The sequence below is a fragment of the Populus nigra genome, chromosome 3 (assembly GCF_951802175.1).
Source record: "Populus nigra chromosome 3, ddPopNigr1.1, whole genome shotgun sequence".
In the NCBI taxonomy this organism is placed as follows: Eukaryota; Viridiplantae; Streptophyta; class Magnoliopsida; order Malpighiales; family Salicaceae; genus Populus; species Populus nigra.
In genome coordinates, this window is record NC_084854.1 from 3,909,440 (window position 1) to 3,929,898 (window position 20,459).

The window sequence follows — 20,459 nt, forward strand, 5'->3', positions numbered from 1 at the left end:
GTTTATATGTTTCAGGTTGATTTTGGGTTTTGGGTTGGTTTTTTGCATTTTAGAAGCCAAGGATTGATATAACAAGGTATCTAGGGTGTTTTGGGTAAAAACTGAGTTGGAAATGAGTTTTTGGGTGAAAAACATATCAACCCTGTTTTTCCAGCCATCACAGTGGTCGGATTTTAGGGACTTTTAGACGATGCATTGTCTATTGTTTTTCCATACAATTGGGGCGGATGTTATGGACTTGCAGACCCATGCACGAGCCTTTTCTTAGTGAACCAGATGCTTGGCCTTATTCTTTTTTAAAAAAACCAAATTTGTTTTTTTATTAATACCTTTTCTATATGTATTTTTTTAAAATAAATTTTTAAATTTAAGTTTTAATTAATACATCTTCTTTATGATTTGTTTGACTTATTTAGACTTTTTAAAAAATCAATTATTTCTTAATTATATTAAGTGTTTGTAATTTTTTAATAGATTAGTATAATTCATTAGTATTTTTTTATATTAAATACTTTTTTATTTGATAATATTTTTAATATGTTAACCCTTATATAGTATATTTTTCCTTTTATTTAATTTAATAAGTTTTATGTGTATATCGATTTCTATTACAAACTGATTTTAATAAACAAATTTATTAAACACAACCAGTTAATAACCTGTGTTGCGATATTAAATATCGTGATCGATATTTGTATCTTAATTTTCCCAATTATATTTTTATTTATTGTTAACGACTTTGTTTTTTATTTATTTGCACAATGGTTTGTGATTTATTTAATTAGCTCCATGCATAAGTTTTTTTTATTTACATATATGATTTTTTTTCATGTTAAAAATACATTGAAAAACTCTATATATTTAATTTCTTATCATGTATTGGTGTTTTCAATTTGATTTTTATTCTTATAATTTTTTATTTTTTCCCTTAACCTTTTTATAAAAGTCTTATTATTTTTAATTCCATTCTTCAATCCAAGTTAATAGTGTTTGTTTTTTTTCTTTCATTTAGGTTATTATTCTTTTGATTTTTTTCTCCTTCTGTTAATGTTTTTGTTCTTTTCAATTTAACTCTCAAAGTGAAAATTTGATGTTGCCCTCTAATTTATTTTTTATTTTGATTTTAACCCTCGTTCTTTTAATTGATATTTTTTTATTTTGGATTTTTTTTACATTTTTTTTTCAATTTTATCCTTTAATGTTTCGTTTCCTAAAGACTATGCCTTTTGATCTTTTCATGTATAGTGCTTCCGGTCTGATGACCCCGACCATGAGTTTGAAAAGTAAAAGGGTTGACTTTTTTTGGTCTTATTTTCTTTTTCGATATCGTTGTTTGACTTTGTTTTTTTTTAATGTAAAAATATGGCTTTATGGTTTTCTTCAATTTCTTTTTCTATCAAATTATCCCGATCTCATGACATAGAAGGCGGGTTTGTTAGGTTAATCTGGAATAACTCTCCCTTTAATATCCATATTATATGTTTACTATACTGGATTGGATGGCACGCACCATTTTTTTTAAAATCTTTTTTTACCCTATTTCACCCTTTCATGTTTAGTCGGATAAAAATTAACGACATCATCTCTTTGCTCTTGGAAAAAAGTTTTTTCCCCATGTTATCATATATATATATATATATATATATATATATTTCCTGTTTATTATCATTGCCTCTTTTCTTTCCCATGTGATTCAAATAAAGCCAACTTATTTGGTTGGTCAGGGTGATAACTCGAGTTATTGGGTTTCTCTTTGTTTTTTAAAATGCACTTGCAACATCTAAAAGTTATTCAAGGAAAAGGAACGCAGACCCACAATGTAACGTGAGCACCAATCTAGTAGTGTAAATTAGAAGAGATGGTGCTTTTGTTGGGCACCACCTCATTAAACAATATTTATTTTAATAATGTTTTTCTTTTTTTCTTTGATTTTTTTCCTTGAATCTATATTTATTTTTCTAATGTTATCCTTCAATATTAGATTAATTGAGAATTAGACTTCATGATTTATTGTGGTTTGCTTTCTATGAAGTTATCTTGGTCTCATGACTCGGTTCGTAGGTTTGAGTGGTTAACCTAGTTGACTCGAGTTTTTTTTATCTTTTCTTAATAATTTTTTAATTTTATCCTTTAGCATGTAGTTGGTAATGAATGAGGCTTCATGATTTATTTTGGTTTGCTTCCATGAGGTTATCTCGGTCTTATAACTCGAGTCACATGTTTTGCGAATTAATCTGAGTATACTCAAGTCATTTTATCGTGTTCTATTTTTAGATTGAGTTTTTTGAACTTTCAACATTTTACAATAAGTTTATTGAAAATTAAGTTTCATAATTTGTTTTGATTTACTTTTTATGGGGTTATCATAGTCTCATAATCTTGGTCGCAAGTTTGCTAGATTAACTCGGGTTGACTCAAGTTATTTTTTTGTTTACTTTGTTTGAAGTTATCTTAATCTTATAACCGAGTCACAAGTTTGATAAATTAACTCAAGCTAATTTTTTTGTTTTTTTTTGTTTTTTAATTTTATTCTTCAACACTAGGTTGATTAGAAATTAAGTTTCGTAATTTGTTTTTATTTGTTTTATATAAGGTTATTATGGTCTTATGATCCAGGTTGAAGATTTGACAAGTTAGTCCGGGTTGGTCCAAATCTATTAAATATGTTGCCATTTCAATTTTATTTTTTTAAAAAAGATATTGTCTTGAATTTTTATGAATCAAACTATATTTTTACCGATCATCTAAGTTGTCTTTAAACTAATTAATTCAATCAGGTCACATTGAATTAATTTTCACATGATTTATTTTTTTTACTAGAAAAATATTAGCAATACTCGAATATTAAAAAAAAATGACTTACAGCAGAATATGAGCCAATAGTCTAGTATTAATGATAATAACTAGAGAAAAAAAAGTAAGCCAATTATCATAATTGTGTGTGTATGTCAACTAATGAAAATAAAAATAAAAATTAATTATTTTTAGGTCAGGCAAAGCAATGAAAAAATAATTGGGAAAGACGGTAAATGTATGCTTGAGATTATAATATAATGTGCTTTGTAAAATAGTTTTTTATTTAAAAATACATCAAAATAAATATTTTTTATATTTTTTTATATTAGCATATCAAAATCATAAAAAAAAACACTTAAAAAACAATATTTTAAAGATTTTTCATGTCATATACATTTCCAAATATCTCGTAAGACGGACTCCTACTTGTCAATGGATGCTTCTTTTTACCCTCTCATCAGATTCTCCGAAAGGGAGACTCTACTCTTGGAATTCCCCTTCCTTTGGGTGGCATGTTCGTTTGCTCTGTGATCGGGTTAGCAAGACTTTCATTGACTTGATATTAATTGGTAATTCTCAAAGGAGATTTGCTTTAATTTTGCAACTCTCCAAGAATTTTGTCATCAGTAAATTTAAAAAATTTGACACCAAGAGTTAACTAGTAGTTTTATATTGATATAATGATATTTTACGTTTTATAAGTTCCATTAGATGAAAATTATATTAAAGGAGAGCCATTAATTAATTTATTAGTATATTAATATTATTAATGGTAAAAAGTTGAAATTCATTCTTTCTCTACAAGACAAGTGCAACCATCTAGATAGTAGTACTTCAATAGTAAAAGTTTAAAATTAAGAGGTTTGCTTCCTTTATAGTTTTAGGTTCGAACCTTATAGTTGTTTATATGATGACCACTTGAAGCTTACATGGTCATTAACTTCAGGACCCGTGGGATTAATCGAGGTGCGCGTAAGCTGAGCCAGACACCCATGTTAAACAAAAAAAATCACAAACAATGCATTCAAGTAGTCTTCTTTATTTTGTGAAGAAACAAAAAAAGCTTATCAAAAAGTAAGGAAGGAAAATGTACAGTAAGGCATTTTTTTAATTAAATATACATTCAAGTCTTGCAAACAAGTTGGGTGATAATTAATTAACACGGAGAAAAGCTAAAGCTTGTTTTAATTAATGCAGTTGAAGGCAAACAAGATCAGATTTTGCTTGCTACTTTCCCACGACGATGGATTGATGCACTGATTAAAGATAAATATGGATGGGGCTACGTACGAGGTCACATGTCCTCCAATGTTACTCATGATCACAAGTGTCTATATTAAAACTTTTTATCTTTAATTTGTCCCTGCCGGTGGATTCAGGGTTGACACTGAAGCCACACGAAAAGCTATATATATATATATATATATATATATATATATATATATATATATATATATATGTATTCACCCAATCTCCTCACCTGTAAACCTACAAACAGAAATTAATACGCTCTCTCCCTTTCCCAAACGCTTTCAATCATATGATATGATCATGGAGTCTCATGTGAAACAAATCCATGTAGTACGTAGAAATATTTTTTGCCCTCACTTATTTGCAAGTAAACTTCAGTCTCGTACATCATTGACAAAGGCACAAATATGGCAGCCGTTTCTCCTGTAAACAAGTTCACCCTTGCTTTTGTATTAGAGTACACGAAAACTAATTAGCAAGAAATTTATTATAATTAGCATATATTGTTGGAGATGAGAGATGTCACTCTGTACATATCCACATTATATCTGTATAAGATATCACTAGAAAATTATCAAATAAAAATAAAAATGTACCGACATAAACAATATTATCAGTAAATTATAGTGTTATTTGTATAGTATATGTATTTTGTTTGTGTATTTACTTGATTTATAGCTTTTTTTATATGGATATTATACATTTATACATGTTAAAGTCTGGTTGAGATTTTGAAAGATTATATTTATTTGTCATTTGATGAAATTGAGTTTAATTTTATAACTTATGTATTTTATAATGAATAAATAATGGCTTATTTAGTGGGCACGTTTCATATTTTATCAATTTTATTGTTAAGCTGAAAATTTCAGTAAATTTGGAGAAATTTGTATTTTTAGAGAAAATTGATAATGATTTAAGGGTATTATTAAAATATATTAAATAAATTTGAGATAAATCAATAATAGCTAATTAGTTGAGTAATGATAATTTATTTAGTTCATATTATTAATTAATATATATTTTCATTAATATTCTATATAAATTTCATATAAGTAATGAATGATCGTTCGTTGAAGTATTGAATCTCATTTGAAAAGTTGCGTATGATGGATTAGTATTCAATAACCGATGGATTTATCAACGGTCTGCTTTGTTTATAATAAGTCATATTTACTAATAAAATTATCAATGGAACGATGTTCAAAATTTTAGTGTGTTTTTGCTGTCTGTAAATCAATTGATAATTATATTACTAATAGAATAGAAATAATTGATAACATATTTTTCTATAATCATTTGGCGTTTGTGATTCTATTGATAATTTTTTTTTTCTAACAAAATTCATGTTTAAATAACGATGAAATATTCTATTAGCATTAGCATGATGCAATATTTTGGTTGTGTATGAGTACCAAATTGATATGATAGTCCTTGGAAAACATGGAGGGAAAATTATGTTTCTAATTGGGAGTACTATTTGCGTTGCCACTTCATGAAAAAAAGTGTGCATATGTAACTAAAATTCTATTTGATTTGCACTCTACTTTCTGCCATTGATTACTCAACACTAGCTAGATTGCTTTAGTTAGTTGACAAAAGGAAATTTTGTAAGAGAGAAGAAAAAAGAGAGGAGTGCTTTCATCATTTGTTGCGGGCTTTGGTTAACTTATTGAATAGAAAATGATAACATTTTTTAAAACAGAAGTCCATAACAATATAGCTGAACTTGCCTGATATATAAAACTAAAATATACAAACCAATTAATACCAATAAGAGAAGAGAGCAGAGAAAGGGGGAAAGGGAAAGAAAACCCAACTTGCAAAATCCTTAACTGACCACTAAGATTTCAAATAGGGGAATCTTACCATGATAATCATCATCAAAGGAAATGATTAATCTGGTTCATTAGAATCACTCGTGTCCATGCAGAGCTGTATTGGTAACCACTGCTAGCTTTTGAAGATTCAACTTCACAACAGTGTCCACAAACATCTTTGTATCTTCAACTGTATTGCCGTCTGGTATGTCCACAATATATGACTCCAAAACAATAGTGTAGACCTTGTCTTCCTTGTTAAACTCGTTAACTGATGTAACAGACTTATAATTGTTTAGCCGATGCTCGCCCCCAACAACCCTAAAGCTTAAAATATGATTCTCATCATCCAAAATCTCTAGCCTTTCAGTGCTTGTGGAAGCTGGTATCCCAGAAACAACTGTGACCTCTCTTATGCTGCCTACACCACCGTCACCAGCACTCATTTTGCAGCTCTTGATGAAGTGCTTGTATTTTTGTGGGTTATCAAACCTACGAACAAAGGGCCACACAACATGAGCTGGCGCATCAATACGTTGGGTTATGAGGGACGTGCATGTGTTGGGTACTGCTGCCCCAAATTTGTGGTATGTGTCAATCAAGGGCTTCAGCTCCACATATTCTTCTTGGGTTAAGCCTTGTGGTACTGGTGGGGCGTGATTAGCATCCATGCTGGAAAGAGCGGCTAGTTAGCCTTCTGTTTGAACAAGAAATTTAGCATGCAAGAAGAAGAAATGAAGATAGATGGAGGAGGAGGAGGAGGAAGAGAGGCAAAGAGACAGCAAATAATGTAAACTGATCGATACATGGACGGCTGGGGATATATATATATATATATATATATATATATATATATATATTAAAGAGCTGGGCTTAATTTCTTTTGTTTTTCTGACAGAAGTGTCCTTGGCTCAATAAACTTGTCAGGGCCATGCTTTTGTCCAAACATTAAAAATGTGATTACTTCCAGGATGAGAGAATTAAGGGGTGGCCCGAACATAACTATAAGAGGAAAGTGTCTGTGTTTAGCATAATAAAATTGTTGATTGTATCGATTTACCTGCTCGATTGTGCTTATCTTTAGGGAATGCTCGAGCATAAAGGTAGATCTTTCTAACATTTAACAAGGTGCTAATTAAATAAGAAGCAAGATGGTGCTTTGCAAAGGTGTTTGTCGATGTTTTATTATTACTAATCACTAAAATGACGTATGCTATTTGGAACTAATTGCATGATTCTGCGGCCTACCCTATTTCAGCCATTTTAGTTTTCTTTATTCCTTTGTTTGATACGCCGAGAGAATCAAACTTTGACCAACCCTTCCTCGACTAAAAACCCATAATCACTCGGATTCTGCTTAATTAATCATATATCAACCCTCAAGCCGAGAACCCAAGTGTTTTTTGGTTGATTAATACATTATTAGCAATTGTGACTTAATTGTTGGTGGTATGTTTGGGATCCGAAGAATGAAGAGAAATGAAAATGGAAGAAAAGGAGAAGGAGAGAAGAGTAAAAGAGGGAGAAAAGAGACAGGGAGTGGTAAATGAAGGGTGGTCGCCATCGTTGAAAAGGCAGCTGGAGATTCGAGGATCATGTGGGAAGTCTAACAAACCCCCGCGTGATCCATAACTCTACTTTGCAGGATTCCCCCTAACTCACATTTATTATTATTATTATCAATTTCTTGAATTACCACTTCACAGATTTATTTCCCAAATTCTGTGCCATGTATTTCCCCACATTAATTGCGTAAATAAAAATTATCTTTAATATTAAACAGATTTTTTTTTAAAAAAACTTGTCTTTAATATCGGTTGAAGAAAAAATTGATTTATATATAAGATGATTAAAAAATACTCAATCTTCGATAATTGAATATAAATATTTTATCTTAAGTATAATTGAATTTGATTAGAATATTATCACTTTGAATTACATTGAGCACTACTTCACAAACTAAATTAGCTAATTATTAATCAATTATAAATACCGTATTAATTCTTCACAAAGCATCACACATTAGTTACACATCGAGAATTGAACAAGAGCATCAAAATATTGTTATAATATTAGATAGTTCAATATATATATATATATATATATATATATATATATATATCCCTATTTTACCATAATTATAATAATTTTCTACGTACATTAATTTACTGATGTAATATATTTTTTTCTTAGGTTAACTGAGAAGTCCATTGGCTCTTAAGCTGCATAGCAAAGCACTTAGACGTCCTTCAATTTTGAGGTTTACCAGACAACTTACCATCAAAGCTACCTGGCTGACATCGATCCACTTATATATGCAGCCAATGCAGGCGTGTAATCTCTGGTCTTTATTTCCCCTGGACAAGAAGATGAAATGAATAACAACTCACATGACTTTTGTCGTGTAGCAGTACCATAAATTAAGAACAAAATGAATTTTCCCTTCATTGGTTTCCTTTTCTTTGATTTTCTTGGAAAAGTTGTATGAGTTCAGTGACCAAGGGAGAGACATGGTCATGTTTATCAGGAGCAAGACTGGAAACAGGTAAGCACAGCTCTGCATGCATGGCTGTATGCTGCATTTTGCAGAGAGGACTTTGAATTCAAATCAGGTGCACTTCCCCTTTTCTTTTCTTTTTTAGTCGGTGAATGAGATCATGAATTAGGTGCATTGTTTGGAGACTGTACTTCAGAGCAAAGATACTGACCGAGGGTTCCATAATTTATACATAAGTCAACCATAAATGTGAGGCGATCCAGCCAATTCCTTATGGGATCAGTCTGATTTATATGAAAAATATTCTATTAATTAATTGCAACCAAATCATTGAAATTAAAAATGGCCCCAACTTGAAATAGTTGATTCATGAAAAAGAGCAAGTTGATTTTATGATAGTTGAAAGGCAATAAAAAACATTAATCATACATATATAATTGAATCTTAAACTTCAAAATGAAATTAATATCCACTCATTTTCTTCATGTCTCTCATCTGATCAAACGTGGAGAGGAGGAAGATCACCAAAATGGCAAGGCCGTTTCAGTGATTTGGGTAGCCGCCGAGCAGGGAGATCGGCAAGGAGCCCCTTATTGGACTGGATTCCTTTGTCCTCTCTTATCTCCTCCAATACACCAATTGGAGGAACCCTTGACCTTTTGCATAGCTACTTTAGAAAAAAGGAGACACGAGTCTTGGAGTTATTACTCCCTTTAGTCCTTGCCTTGTCTCCTTTCTACTCCCACATGGATAGATGTGTTGTCTTTAGGGCTGGCAAAGGAGAAACAAGACACTCACCTAGCTGGATGAAATCTTTCCCCTCTTCTTTAGCTCTTTTGTTGAGTACCTGGGAATCACTTGATACATGGTCGTGTGCTAAGTCAATGGTTTAATCACACACAAGAACAAAATAAAAAAAAAGTTGGGGAAAGATGAAAGAGGTGCACGGTTCGATCATGGCGTCTATCTGGCGAGCTCATGATCAGTTAAGAGATTATTTAGGATTGTAATAGTAGTTTTATTTTTTTAATTAGAAATATATTAAAATAATTATTTTTATTTTAAAAAATTATTTTTAATTTAGCATATTAAATTAATCTAAAAATTAAAAAAAAAATACAATTTACACCGCGTTGTTAATCGGCTCCATAAGCCTTTATGCCATAACATGAGAAGTATTTTGTTCAAATATGTGTTTTGATGTTCAAAAAAAAATGTATTCGTGTTTGGTGTTGGCTGGTAATTAACTGCTGAATGAGTGCAACTCTTATGAATGGTGGGCCTATGGAATTGGGCTTATATAAACAAGACTCTAAGGCTGATAGGCATCTAAGAGTCTGCAAAACGAGGTAACGGGCCAGATTTTCTGGCCCGGCTAAAGAGTGCAACTTCTACTAATAAAGGTACTGTACATTCAAGCAGGAACGGAGATGAGCCGGGTGCCCGGCCCATTAATTCAATCATTTACCCGTTAGTATTTTTTAATTATTATTTATTAAGCTAGATAGAGCGGGTAGTCGTTTCGTACCCCGACGTGTGAGGTTTTTTTTTCTCTCCTTTTTTATTTTATTTTTTGGTACGAGAGAATAGAGATGTAACGAAACAAGAGAGTAGCGGAACAAAGGCAATTCCCATTTTATGCTCTACCAAAAGTAATTCTGGTGGTGGAGATTTTATTTGATTTTATTTTATTTATGATGGGATCTGTATAGATCATCAACATGAGCAGGAACTCCATTGCTCTTCAGGTTAATGTTTTTGTTATGTATTTGGTAATGCATCATATTTTTTTAATTAAAGAAGTATTAAAATAATAATTTTTTATAATCTTTATTTTATTTTTTATATTACTAAATTAAAACAAAATAAATAGAATGCCATTGCCCTAGGAACCGAATACCCACCACTTGTGCGGGTGGGATCTTTCAATTGACTTGATAAAGTATATTTTGGTTTTTTTTCTGGTTTTTTAATAATATAAACCGGATTGGACCGAATTGAAATTAATCTATTTAAATTGTATCGATTTAAATTTTAAAAAATAAATTTTGTTTGTTATTAAAAAGGAAACCGAAAATGATTCCCCTCTAGACTCACCACCAAGAAGAGGTGCAATAATGCAATAAATTGGAAAGAGATTGGGGAAGCAGTAGAGCTAAGGAAACGTCAGCTGCATAAAAATAAATGTAGTAGAATCAAGATCGCACTGTGCATTAACTTTATAAAGAATATCGTGCTAGTTGCTTGATTCTCAAGAATATGCCTGCATCCCAAAGTTGTAAATACCGGTATGGTAGGCCCTTCTACATTTTTAATTAGTACAAATTACTTGATATCCACTCGAAGTTAATATTACAGTACATAAAATAATTTCTATTTATTTAAAAATATTTATTTTTGTTATATCCGTTATATATAACAATTAATTACGTACATAATTAAATAAATATTTATCATATACAATATTATTAAATTAATACATATTTTAGAATATATATATATATATAGAGAGTGTAACATGCATGCAGTTAAATTACAAGACTATTTTAAAAAGAAGAATATATTATTGTCCATTGAATCAAGTTCTAATAAATTAATATAAAGTAACGAGATTTATAAATAACATATAATTAAAATGGATCAAATGTAATTAATTTTGCAAGTGGTTTTAGATCATTTCAAACAGTATATATGAGAATTAATTAAGAGGTTTTGACTGGCATAAAAATGATGAATATTTGTTTTTATTTCTTACAACCATGATGCATACTTATAATATTTTTAATTTCTGATGGTTCACAGAAAGCCCTATTAAAACTTTTATTAATTTCTTAATCATGTTCCTTCCATATCCGTGTGAAAGAATTTTTTTTAATAATTAGTCACTTTTTCATGGACCTACCAGGAGCAATGCCATGATATGTCATCATCAACCTTGACCCAAAATGCTGAGCCTAAAGGGCTAGCTCTAGGTTGAAGAGTCTTTTGATTTTTTAATTAGAATCTTAAACCATGACAAGGCTTGAGTTTCTCCTCTCATCAGGAAGCCCCCATGACATTCTAAAGTTATCTAGCCACGATTTAAAATTAAAGAAAATAGAAAAGCAAAAATAAAGACTACCCAGTACTATTTTCATGGCGATTTGGCAGTTAAATAAATAAATTTGGGTATCAAAGAGGACAACGCTAATTAAAGAGAAGGGGAGACTAGAATGGAGGTGCGCGCGGCTGGCAGTGAGTGTTAGCTAGGCTTTGCTGGGACCAGGAGTGCTGGAAGTTTTGGAGCTGACATGTTCATCAGGACTTGAACATGGAAGCAATACAGAATGATGATCACCTAAACCCAACTCAGAAAAACTAGTGCAAATTGGAGAAGCTACTGTGCTCATCAATGGTAACCCTCCAAAGATATTGTTGCCTTCAATTATGACCTCAGGAATGCTAGCAGTGACCGGTTGGATTGAGCTAGTACCATTCCCAACCTGTCAAGATATAATTTTGAATTATGTTTGGTAAGATTTACAAGTTAAAGCTAGGAATTTCAACTTTTAATGGAAGTAAAATCTTGACTTAAATTTGTAATGATTTTTTTATTCAAGTAAAAAGTTGAAAAGGCGTATTTATTTGTGATTTTTTTTTAATTAAAAACCAAAAAATGACTTAAATCAAACTGCAAAACAAACACAGCCTAAATTAAGCATATATATAGAAATAATGGTGATAATTACGTCGAAGAGACTAGGGCGTCGTTTTCTTTTAGTGAGACTGTTTTGCCTAAGAAAATATTTCTGTGCGTGACTGGCTACTTGGGTCGGAGTTCTTGTGGTCACAAAGTTTCTTGAGATACCCCTCCAGTCACCCTTGCCGAGCTTCTCGAGGCCTAGTAGAAAGATCCGGTGCTCCTCTTCGGTCCACGGCACACCTAACCATGCATGAAAAGCCAAACCCCATCAAGACACGTCACATAAATTGAACCAAGAAATTTGTGAAACACAGCTGCGAATGATCGATTTGTAATGACCATCATATCTCCATAGATGATTAATTCAATTTGTGTGCAGAAAAGATGATGAAACTAGCTACATGTGTGAGGGTGAGTGGCAAATTAAGCAGCACAAAAACTAGTTGAACTCACTCTTCTTCCTTTCTGGAGTACGCCCTACTTGGCCATCAGAGAGATATCCATTGGAGAGGAGATAAAATTCGTCGCCTGTGTTAACCTGCGGTGAATTGGATGACGTAGAAGAAGAAGGCGTGGTTGATGAAGATGGCAAGCTACCCACACTAAAACTCTTCTTCATAGCAGGAGAAGATGACGAAGCTGGTATGTCCAGCTGCACGCCAAAGAGCCTTAAACTTTCTTTTTGAGTAGCTGTGCAAGTCCTTGAGTTATGCCCTACGTTCCCACAATGTGAGCATTTCCTGCCCATAATGATCAAACCAGCGAACTGCCAAATCCACACGAGACAGACACTCAGGGATGGATAGAGACTACTTATGACTTCTTACTGCTCCACGGTTTGTGATTTAAATGACGAGAGGGGCTTATGGTTTCTTTTCTTTATATTTTCCACCCAAGCTTTTGCGCGTTCTCTCCCTCACAAGCGTCCTGCGATTTATACCATACATGCTGACGTTTCCTTGTCACGTCACTAACCCATGGACTGGGAACACTATAATGGTTTGTGGGAGCTGAATTGAGTTTTTTTAAATGGAAAAAAAAAATTATTTAAACGATGATAATATTTTTAATGAATTGGGTTACTTATTTTATTAGTTTCAATAAATTCAATAAATTTAATAATATAATAAAAAATTATAAGTAACAATAAATTAATTCAATAAAATAAAACACTACAAGATTTAACAGTTTTACCGACGGAATTTTTCCATTGGCGTAAGACACATATTCCGTCGGTAATTAATTTACTAACGAAATCACCGACAAAAATGCTCCGTCGGTGAATCTTTCATTGGTAATTTTTTGTCCGTCGGTAAATTCGTTGGTAATAAAAAAATAAAATTACCTGCTTCATTTCGTCGGTATATTCCTCGGTAATAATATTTTTTTATTATCAATGGATTTACCGAGGGATATACCGACAGGAATTCTATCGGTAATTCTATCGGTAATTATTTAAAAACATTTTAAAAAAAAATTATTTTATAAAATAATTAAATTAACATAAATCAACACTGTATAATATATACTCAAAATTCTTGAAAAAAAGAATAAGAAAATCAACTCAAACAAATTTGCAACAAATAAATAAAATGAAAAAATAAATTCAACTAAAAAAATTCATATGAAAAAAATGAAGTTGCAATTGCTAAAAATTTAAAAATCCTATAAATAAATCAACTAAAAATTGATCTCATATGAAAAAAAAATCTCACAACAACATTTATACAATTATTAAGAACAAAAACAATTAAAAAAAATAAAAAAAAAATAGTGGAAAAAATCATCAAAAAAAGAAGAAAAAGAAAAAATCTTACCTTAATGTAGTTGCAAGTGAAGCTAAGGAGAGAGAAAAAATTCTGTAAAGCATATTAATTAAAAAAAAACTAAGAGGATAAAAGAAGAAAGAAGAAGAAGACATACCCTAGTATTGAGGAAAAGAGAAGAAGATGAGAAGAGAAAAGAAGAGAAAGAAATATATATTGATGTTTTTTACATATAGTGAAGAAGAAGAAGAAGAGGAAATGAGTTTGTCTCTTGTGAAATGTGAAATAAGGGGATTCAGGCTTTTTATTGGGGCGTGTTAGCGACGGATTTACCGACGATAATTAAATATTAATATTTTTTAATTATTCCATCGGTAATATTTAATTTAAATTTTCAATTTCGTAAAAAGTTTTCAGAAACCGCCAACAATTACCAATGATTTTTCAATATGTCGGTGATTTCGTCTGTAATATTTAAATGAAAATTTTAATTTTATTTAATTTTTTCAGAAAACCTCCAAATAACACCGACAACTTTTCAATCCGTCGGTGATTTTGTCCGTAAAGAACAACAATTAACAGTGCAATTGGAAAGTGAACAGTTCTAGAGCTCTCTAGAAAATACCAACGAAAAATTCTGTCGGTGATTTCCTTTGTAATTGACATGATGAACAGTGTTCACAGTTTACCTATGAATTTACCGACGGATTTTACCAACGGAATTTATTCTGTCGGTAATTTCGTTGGTAAAAATGACACATCATCATTTTTTTGCTTTGTTTTAATTTTTTTTAACACTGTAATTCCCTCGGTATATACCGAGGGAATATTTGCGTCGGTAAAATCCCTCGAAAATTTACCAACTGAAATATTCCCTCAATATTTTCGTTTGTATATATAGATTTTCTGGTAGTGAATTAGCCAAAGTTAACCTGGGTTAACTTGCGAAACTCGCGATCTAACACATAAGATCGAGATAACCCCATTGAAAAATAAAATTGAAAAAAAATTATTATAAAAAATGATCTTAAAAAAAAATTTAAATCAACTCGGGCTAACCTTTCAAACTTGTGACCCGGGTCATCGGACTTGAACTATCCTATAAAAGGCAAACCTAAAAAAAAATCATGAAACCAAATTCCCGATTAACAAAATCCCAATCAACAAGGGAAAAAATGAAAAAGAAAGTTTGAATAAAAAAGAATCTACAATAGTAAATAAAAGAGTAAAAATGAAATTTAACAAAAGCAATAACATGTTGATGGACGCGATTGAAAAACAAATTCAATTGAAAAAATAACTAAAAACAAAAAAAAATAACAATAAAAAGAATGAGTACCAAACTTCACAAATAAAAAAATCAAAGGATGATGAAGTTGAAAGAAAATCTCAATTCTATGAATTATTTAAAATAAAACAAACAGTAACAAGGATAAAATATGAAAGACAAATAAATTGAAGGGCTTGTTTAAAAATCTACAGGGTCAATATAAAAATCAAGGATGAGAGCAGAAAGAAAAAAACAAAAAGGTTGTCGATGACAAACCAGATGTTCGTTAGTCACACATGCCAATCGAGGTTCAGGGGGTCATCGTGAAGATTCAAATGCTATCGTGAAAGTCGGCGTTCGTCCATTAATTAAGCGATGATTATATTTTTAAAGACATAAAAGAAGTTAGAGAATTGGGTCATTTATTTTATTGGATTCAATAAACTCGATTAATTTAATAATATGATAAAATAAAATAGACAGTAACAACATATTAATTGAACAAAATAAAATTGGTCTAAGTCAACCTGGGTTAACTTGCAAAACCCGCGACCTGACACATGAGATCGAGATAACCCTGTTGAAGTACAAAATTGAAAAAAATAATTGTAAAAAATTATCTTAGAAAAAGATTTAAATCAACTCGGGCTAACCTTTCAAACCCGTGATCCAAGTCATAAGACTTGAACTATCCTATAGAAGGCAAATCTAAAAAAAAAAATTATCTTGAATCCAAATTCCCGATTAACAAAATCTCAATTAACAAGGGAAAAAGTTGAAAAAGAAAGTTTGAATAAAAAAGAATATGAAACAACAAAAAATGGTAAATAAAAGAGCAAAACTAAAATTTAACGAGAGATAAATAAAAGAAATAAAATGTTGATGGACGCGATTGAAAAACAAATTTAATTACAAAAATGATTAAAAACAAAAAAAAATAACAAAATAAAGAATAAGGACCAAACTTTACAAATAAAAAAAATCAGAGTATAAAATTAAAAGAAAATCTCAATTTTATAAATTATTTAAAATAAAACGAACAGTAACAAAGACAAAAAAATGAAAGACGAACAAGTTGAAGGACTGGTTTAAAAATCTATAAAGTCAACGCAAAACTCGAGGGGAGAGGAAAAGAAAAGAAAAGAAAAACTAAAATGTCAATGATATCAAACCGGAGGTTCATTGGTTACATATGTCAGTTGGGGTTCGAGGGGTCGTCGTGAAGATTCAAACGTCATCATGGAAGTCAGCATTTGGCCATCGTAAGACACCACACACGTCGTTCAAAAAGCATGGATGTTGTCACGCGTGCTCGTTAATAACCAAAAAAAATTCATGATACAAAGACTAAAAAACCCTAGACCAAAAAATAAAGATAGTTTGAATTCAAGGATAATATAATCATTTTATTGTGTTGTTCAAAAGAAAAGGTCGAAACAATCCCTATACGCTGGTTCATTTTCTTTTTTTAAGGTCATTTTAGTCATTTTACTGTGTGAAAAAACAATAAAAATACCTTCCTACCCCATTGCCCAGGCTATTTAGTCGAGTAAATCTGATAGTAAATTCTTTGTATCGAGAGAGGTGTAATAAAGTCTTAAAGATAAAAAAATTCATCATTGATAACAACAACAGTTTTATTATTTTTAAGTGTTTTGATAAGTATCTTTTTTTTTTGTTTTTTTAACTTATATATATATTGTATGATTAATATGCTATGATTTTCTTTTATACTAATTGCAAGTTTAATATTTTTTTGTTTATATCGATAATATATTTGTTATAAATTATGTTTTTATATACTTATAGTTTTAAACATATATAAAATTTAGTATTTTCTTAAATAATATTTGTTTAGCATTTATCGTTAAACTAAAGAATCTAGAAGAGTCCCTTTTTTTTTAACATGGTGTAAATACAGGCATTTGCATCGATATTCATGCCTCTAAGATTCGGCACGTTTGATTTATGGGACGTACAGAATAAGAAATGTACCCGATGACATGGTTGTTGAGAGGGATCGGGGGATCCACCATTGTTGGGAATGGCTTCAGAGAGTAGAGACGAAGGAAAGGTGTGATGTTGATTAACCAACGCCATTTTGTTGAAAAATTAGACTTGATCAGCAGACCATTCCTTGAGCCCGTAAATTCAGTACACGAAGCGATTAATTAATACTCGATTATTGATGAGGATAACAACAACAATAATAACTATTATAATTATAATTATAATTGAAATGCTTTTAGGTTTTTTTATAGTAAAAAAAAAGTTGAGAAATGAGTTTTTTGATTTTTTAATTATTATAAATGACTAAAAGATAAACCGATCAAGTATTAAGCAGACAAAGGAACTTGAAGTTCTAAGAATAAAATTAAATAATGTCAGTATGAATATAAAACTATGTTATTGTAAGAGTAGCAGTTTTGTCTTATTCTTTATTTAAAAGAAAAAAGAAAAGATTTAGATTAATTAACTTGATCTATATATATTAGATTGGAAGCCCCTAATTTAGCCACAATACATACTCGAAAGCCCTCTTATAAACTAAACTCTAAGTCATTTGTTAGTGGGTTAAAGAGCTAATTAGCTTATAATGGAACCTAGCTCATGATCGACACTTCTAGTGAAGGGATTAGGTAAACAATGACGAAGGCAATTCGTTCACCAAGAGCTTGCATGATTCGTTGATTTCAATTGTGGTTGAAATAGTAGTTCGATTTAAATATTCAAAAGAAGAACAAGAAGAAGAAGAAAAGACGAGAGAAAGTAGCAGTGATTGAAGATTCTCTCTAATTATCTAACTAGCTTTACCATAAAGCAAGGTCCCTATAATTGATTGGTGTGACGCAACTTTATTTTGTTAGGATTAAGAATAGAACACTCGTAAAATTAGGCATTGTACGACCAAGTTGATGTGTGAAACGTGGCGTTGCATGCACAGATCGGCCACTGGGATTTGTTGGCTTGCGCGTCCCTGAAACCATGAGCTGCATGTCATGTAAAACAAAATTCCATGGCTATGCCTGAGATTGCAGCGGGATTGAGCTGATTTCCGTCGTCAAGTGTGATCCCTTACGTCGAAAACCACCGGAAGCAGCCGCAGAAAGATGGCCAAATCATGCATTAGAGCTCGAGAATAATTACATGGGGCGGGCGATTCTGTAACTACATCACTGTTGCATTTTGGAAAAGCACTGTGCCATTCCTGTGGTGTAGAAAGGTTCTTTGATTTCGCCGGCCAGTTTGATTGCATCATCAAAGGTCATCACAGGTGAAAAACATGGACGGAAACAGGGAGAGAAAGAGATTCTTACTTCATAATTAATTTATATTGTCTACAAGATATAGTAATTTAGTCAGAGTCATAATTATTTCCTTAAATTATCCATACAAGACAGCTTTGGACCGGAAAATTTCTCCGGTTAGTCATGAATGGTCGCCTTCACTTTACTGTTCCCTGCACATGCTTTTCATTTTACATCACGCGTTATTGTTATTATTATTATTATTATTAAATTTAAAAGTTAATGGACAGTACTGATGCAAGCACTAAAAAAGACGAGCGCCAGTCACGACATGAGCACTGGGGACCTCGTTTATTGTGCATTTTGAAAATATTTTTTTTAAAATTTAAAATATATATATATATATATATTTATTTATTTTTTCAAATTAATATTTTATTATTATTTTTTTTATTTTGATGCGTTAATATTAAAAATAATATTAAAAAATAAAAATATATATTTTAAATATTAAAAAAAAAACACTTTAAAAAATAACCACAGCAATATCAGATTTATTTTTTTCTTCGAATGCTTTAATTTCTTGAGTTTTACCAAGGTTTGTTGATCTTACTTTCTTGATTGTTATGTAACGATCACTTCATCATAACATTATTAACCCATGCTTTTATATAACACGTTTTGGTCAAATTAACTTTTTATTCTAAAGAAATAGAAAAATAAAAGATAAACACTTGTAAAGTAATTTATTTTAATTAATTAAGTTCTTTAGCTGTTTTTATCTTGGTTAATTTACTTTATATTAATTATTTAATTTTAACCTTAAACATCATGAAAATCTAAAGATGGAAGAGTTATTGTGGATCCATGAAGAAATGGGTGTCAGCATTCAACTTAATACTCTGATAGAAACGTGTCGTATAGATATTAATTAACAACATTATGATAAAGCAGCTTTTACACGATAAAATGAAGAGCAGAAGGAACAGTTAATATGAGAAATTGGAGAAAGTTCCCTAAGAAATTTACGATATTTAGAGAAAAACTTTTTTTTTTTTGTTAAGAGTAATGATGGTGCCAACCAGAATAATGGTACAAAATCTAAAAGGCTTGGAAAAATATTGTTCAGGGTTCAGACCCAGAGGTATCGTTTTGTGGAACATTGATGATGGCTTTGATATTCCCATGAAAAAATTATTGAATTGATTATGGAGAGTAATTAAATCGTTTTTATTTATTAGCAATTCTTAGATTTATCATAAATTTATATATTAGTTTTTTTAAAATATTTTTTATTTAAAAATATATTAAAATAATATTTTCTTACACCAAAACAATCTAAAAATATCAAAAAATTAATTTGAAACAAAAAATATTCAAATATTTGTAAAAATACAATGATAATGTAAAATAAAACATGACTAAGTTATACTTCTCTTATAGCCCTGTTTAGCTTTACTTTTTAAAAGTGTTTTTAAAAAAATTAAATTTTTTTATTTTAAATTAATTTTTTTGATATTTTTATATTTTTTTTATCATGCTAATGTTAAAAATATTTTTAAAAAAATTAAAAAAATATTATTTTAATATATTTTTTAAAAAAAAACTTGAAAAATAATAGCTAACACTTAAAAACACCTTCAGTTGATTTTCTTGCCAAGCTAGGCTCTTGTAGCTGATTCCAAGGTAATCAGTACTTGCGTCTCCCGAAACTTGGTTGGGTTTGTATTCGAGGTGTTTTCGGTTATTAACACAATTTGGCCAAATAATATAGATAAAAAAACATTTGGATAACATATATATTTTCAGAAAAAAAAAACATAATATTTACAAATATCAGGGTTAAGAAATATAATAACCTAAGATATCGCGTTTTCAACCACGACATCTTATCATTTGAAATGAATGACGCCATGATTTTACACAAATGTTGAATCTTTAAGGTGCTGGCAAGAGATTTGCTAGCCAGCTCAACAATTTGGGCTCATGGCAGAAGGAATTTATGCCACAAAATGTTGCCTCATGACACCTGTCTTTGCTGCCACGATAACTGTGGCACTTGGTTCACCATGGGATTCAAGTCATGACCATGTAAATGAAATACTAGCTGGCGGCTAGATAACCGGATG

General features: G+C 30.6%; 2 protein-coding genes across 2 annotated transcripts; both read right to left on the bottom strand.

Moving 5' to 3' along the window:
* Window positions 1–4,265: 4,265 nt before the first annotated feature.
* LOC133688998 (abscisic acid receptor PYL2-like) lies at window positions 4,266–6,673 on the bottom strand. The gene is made up of 2 exons (XM_062108692.1): window positions 5,917–6,673; window positions 4,266–4,470 (listed from the first exon to the last, which is right to left on the bottom strand). The coding sequence occupies exon 1, from the start codon at window positions 6,536–6,538 to the stop codon at window positions 5,963–5,965; it is 576 nt and encodes a 191-aa protein (XP_061964676.1). The 5' UTR covers window positions 6,539–6,673; the 3' UTR covers window positions 4,266–4,470; window positions 5,917–5,962.
* A 4,816-nt stretch (window positions 6,674–11,489) lies between these two features.
* LOC133689258 (transcription factor MYBS3-like) lies at window positions 11,490–12,962 on the bottom strand. Its single transcript, XM_062109060.1, has 3 exons — window positions 12,500–12,962; window positions 12,093–12,286; window positions 11,490–11,846 (listed from the first exon to the last, which is right to left on the bottom strand). Exons 1-3 carry the CDS (start codon window positions 12,792–12,794, stop codon window positions 11,610–11,612), a joined length of 726 nt encoding a protein of 241 aa, XP_061965044.1. The 5' UTR covers window positions 12,795–12,962; the 3' UTR covers window positions 11,490–11,609.
* Window positions 12,963–20,459: the final 7,497 nt, after the last annotated feature.

Bases quoted from the DNA above. Each gene is read 5' to 3' on its own strand.
- LOC133688998 (XM_062108692.1), bottom strand. From the start codon at position 6,538: ATGGATGCTAATCACGCCCCACCAGTACCACAAGGCTTAACCCAAGAA.
- LOC133689258 (XM_062109060.1), bottom strand. From the start codon at position 12,794: ATGGGCAGGAAATGCTCACATTGTGGGAACGTAGGGCATAACTCAAGG. The intron at 12,287-12,499 runs GTGAGTTCAACT...ATGCATGGTTAG, and splicing joins TACTCCAGAAAGGAAGAAGA to GTGTGCCGTGGACCGAAGAG. The intron at 11,847-12,092 runs GTAATTATCACC...ATATCTTGACAG, and splicing joins GACGCCCTAGTCTCTTCGAC to GTTGGGAATGGTACTAGCTC.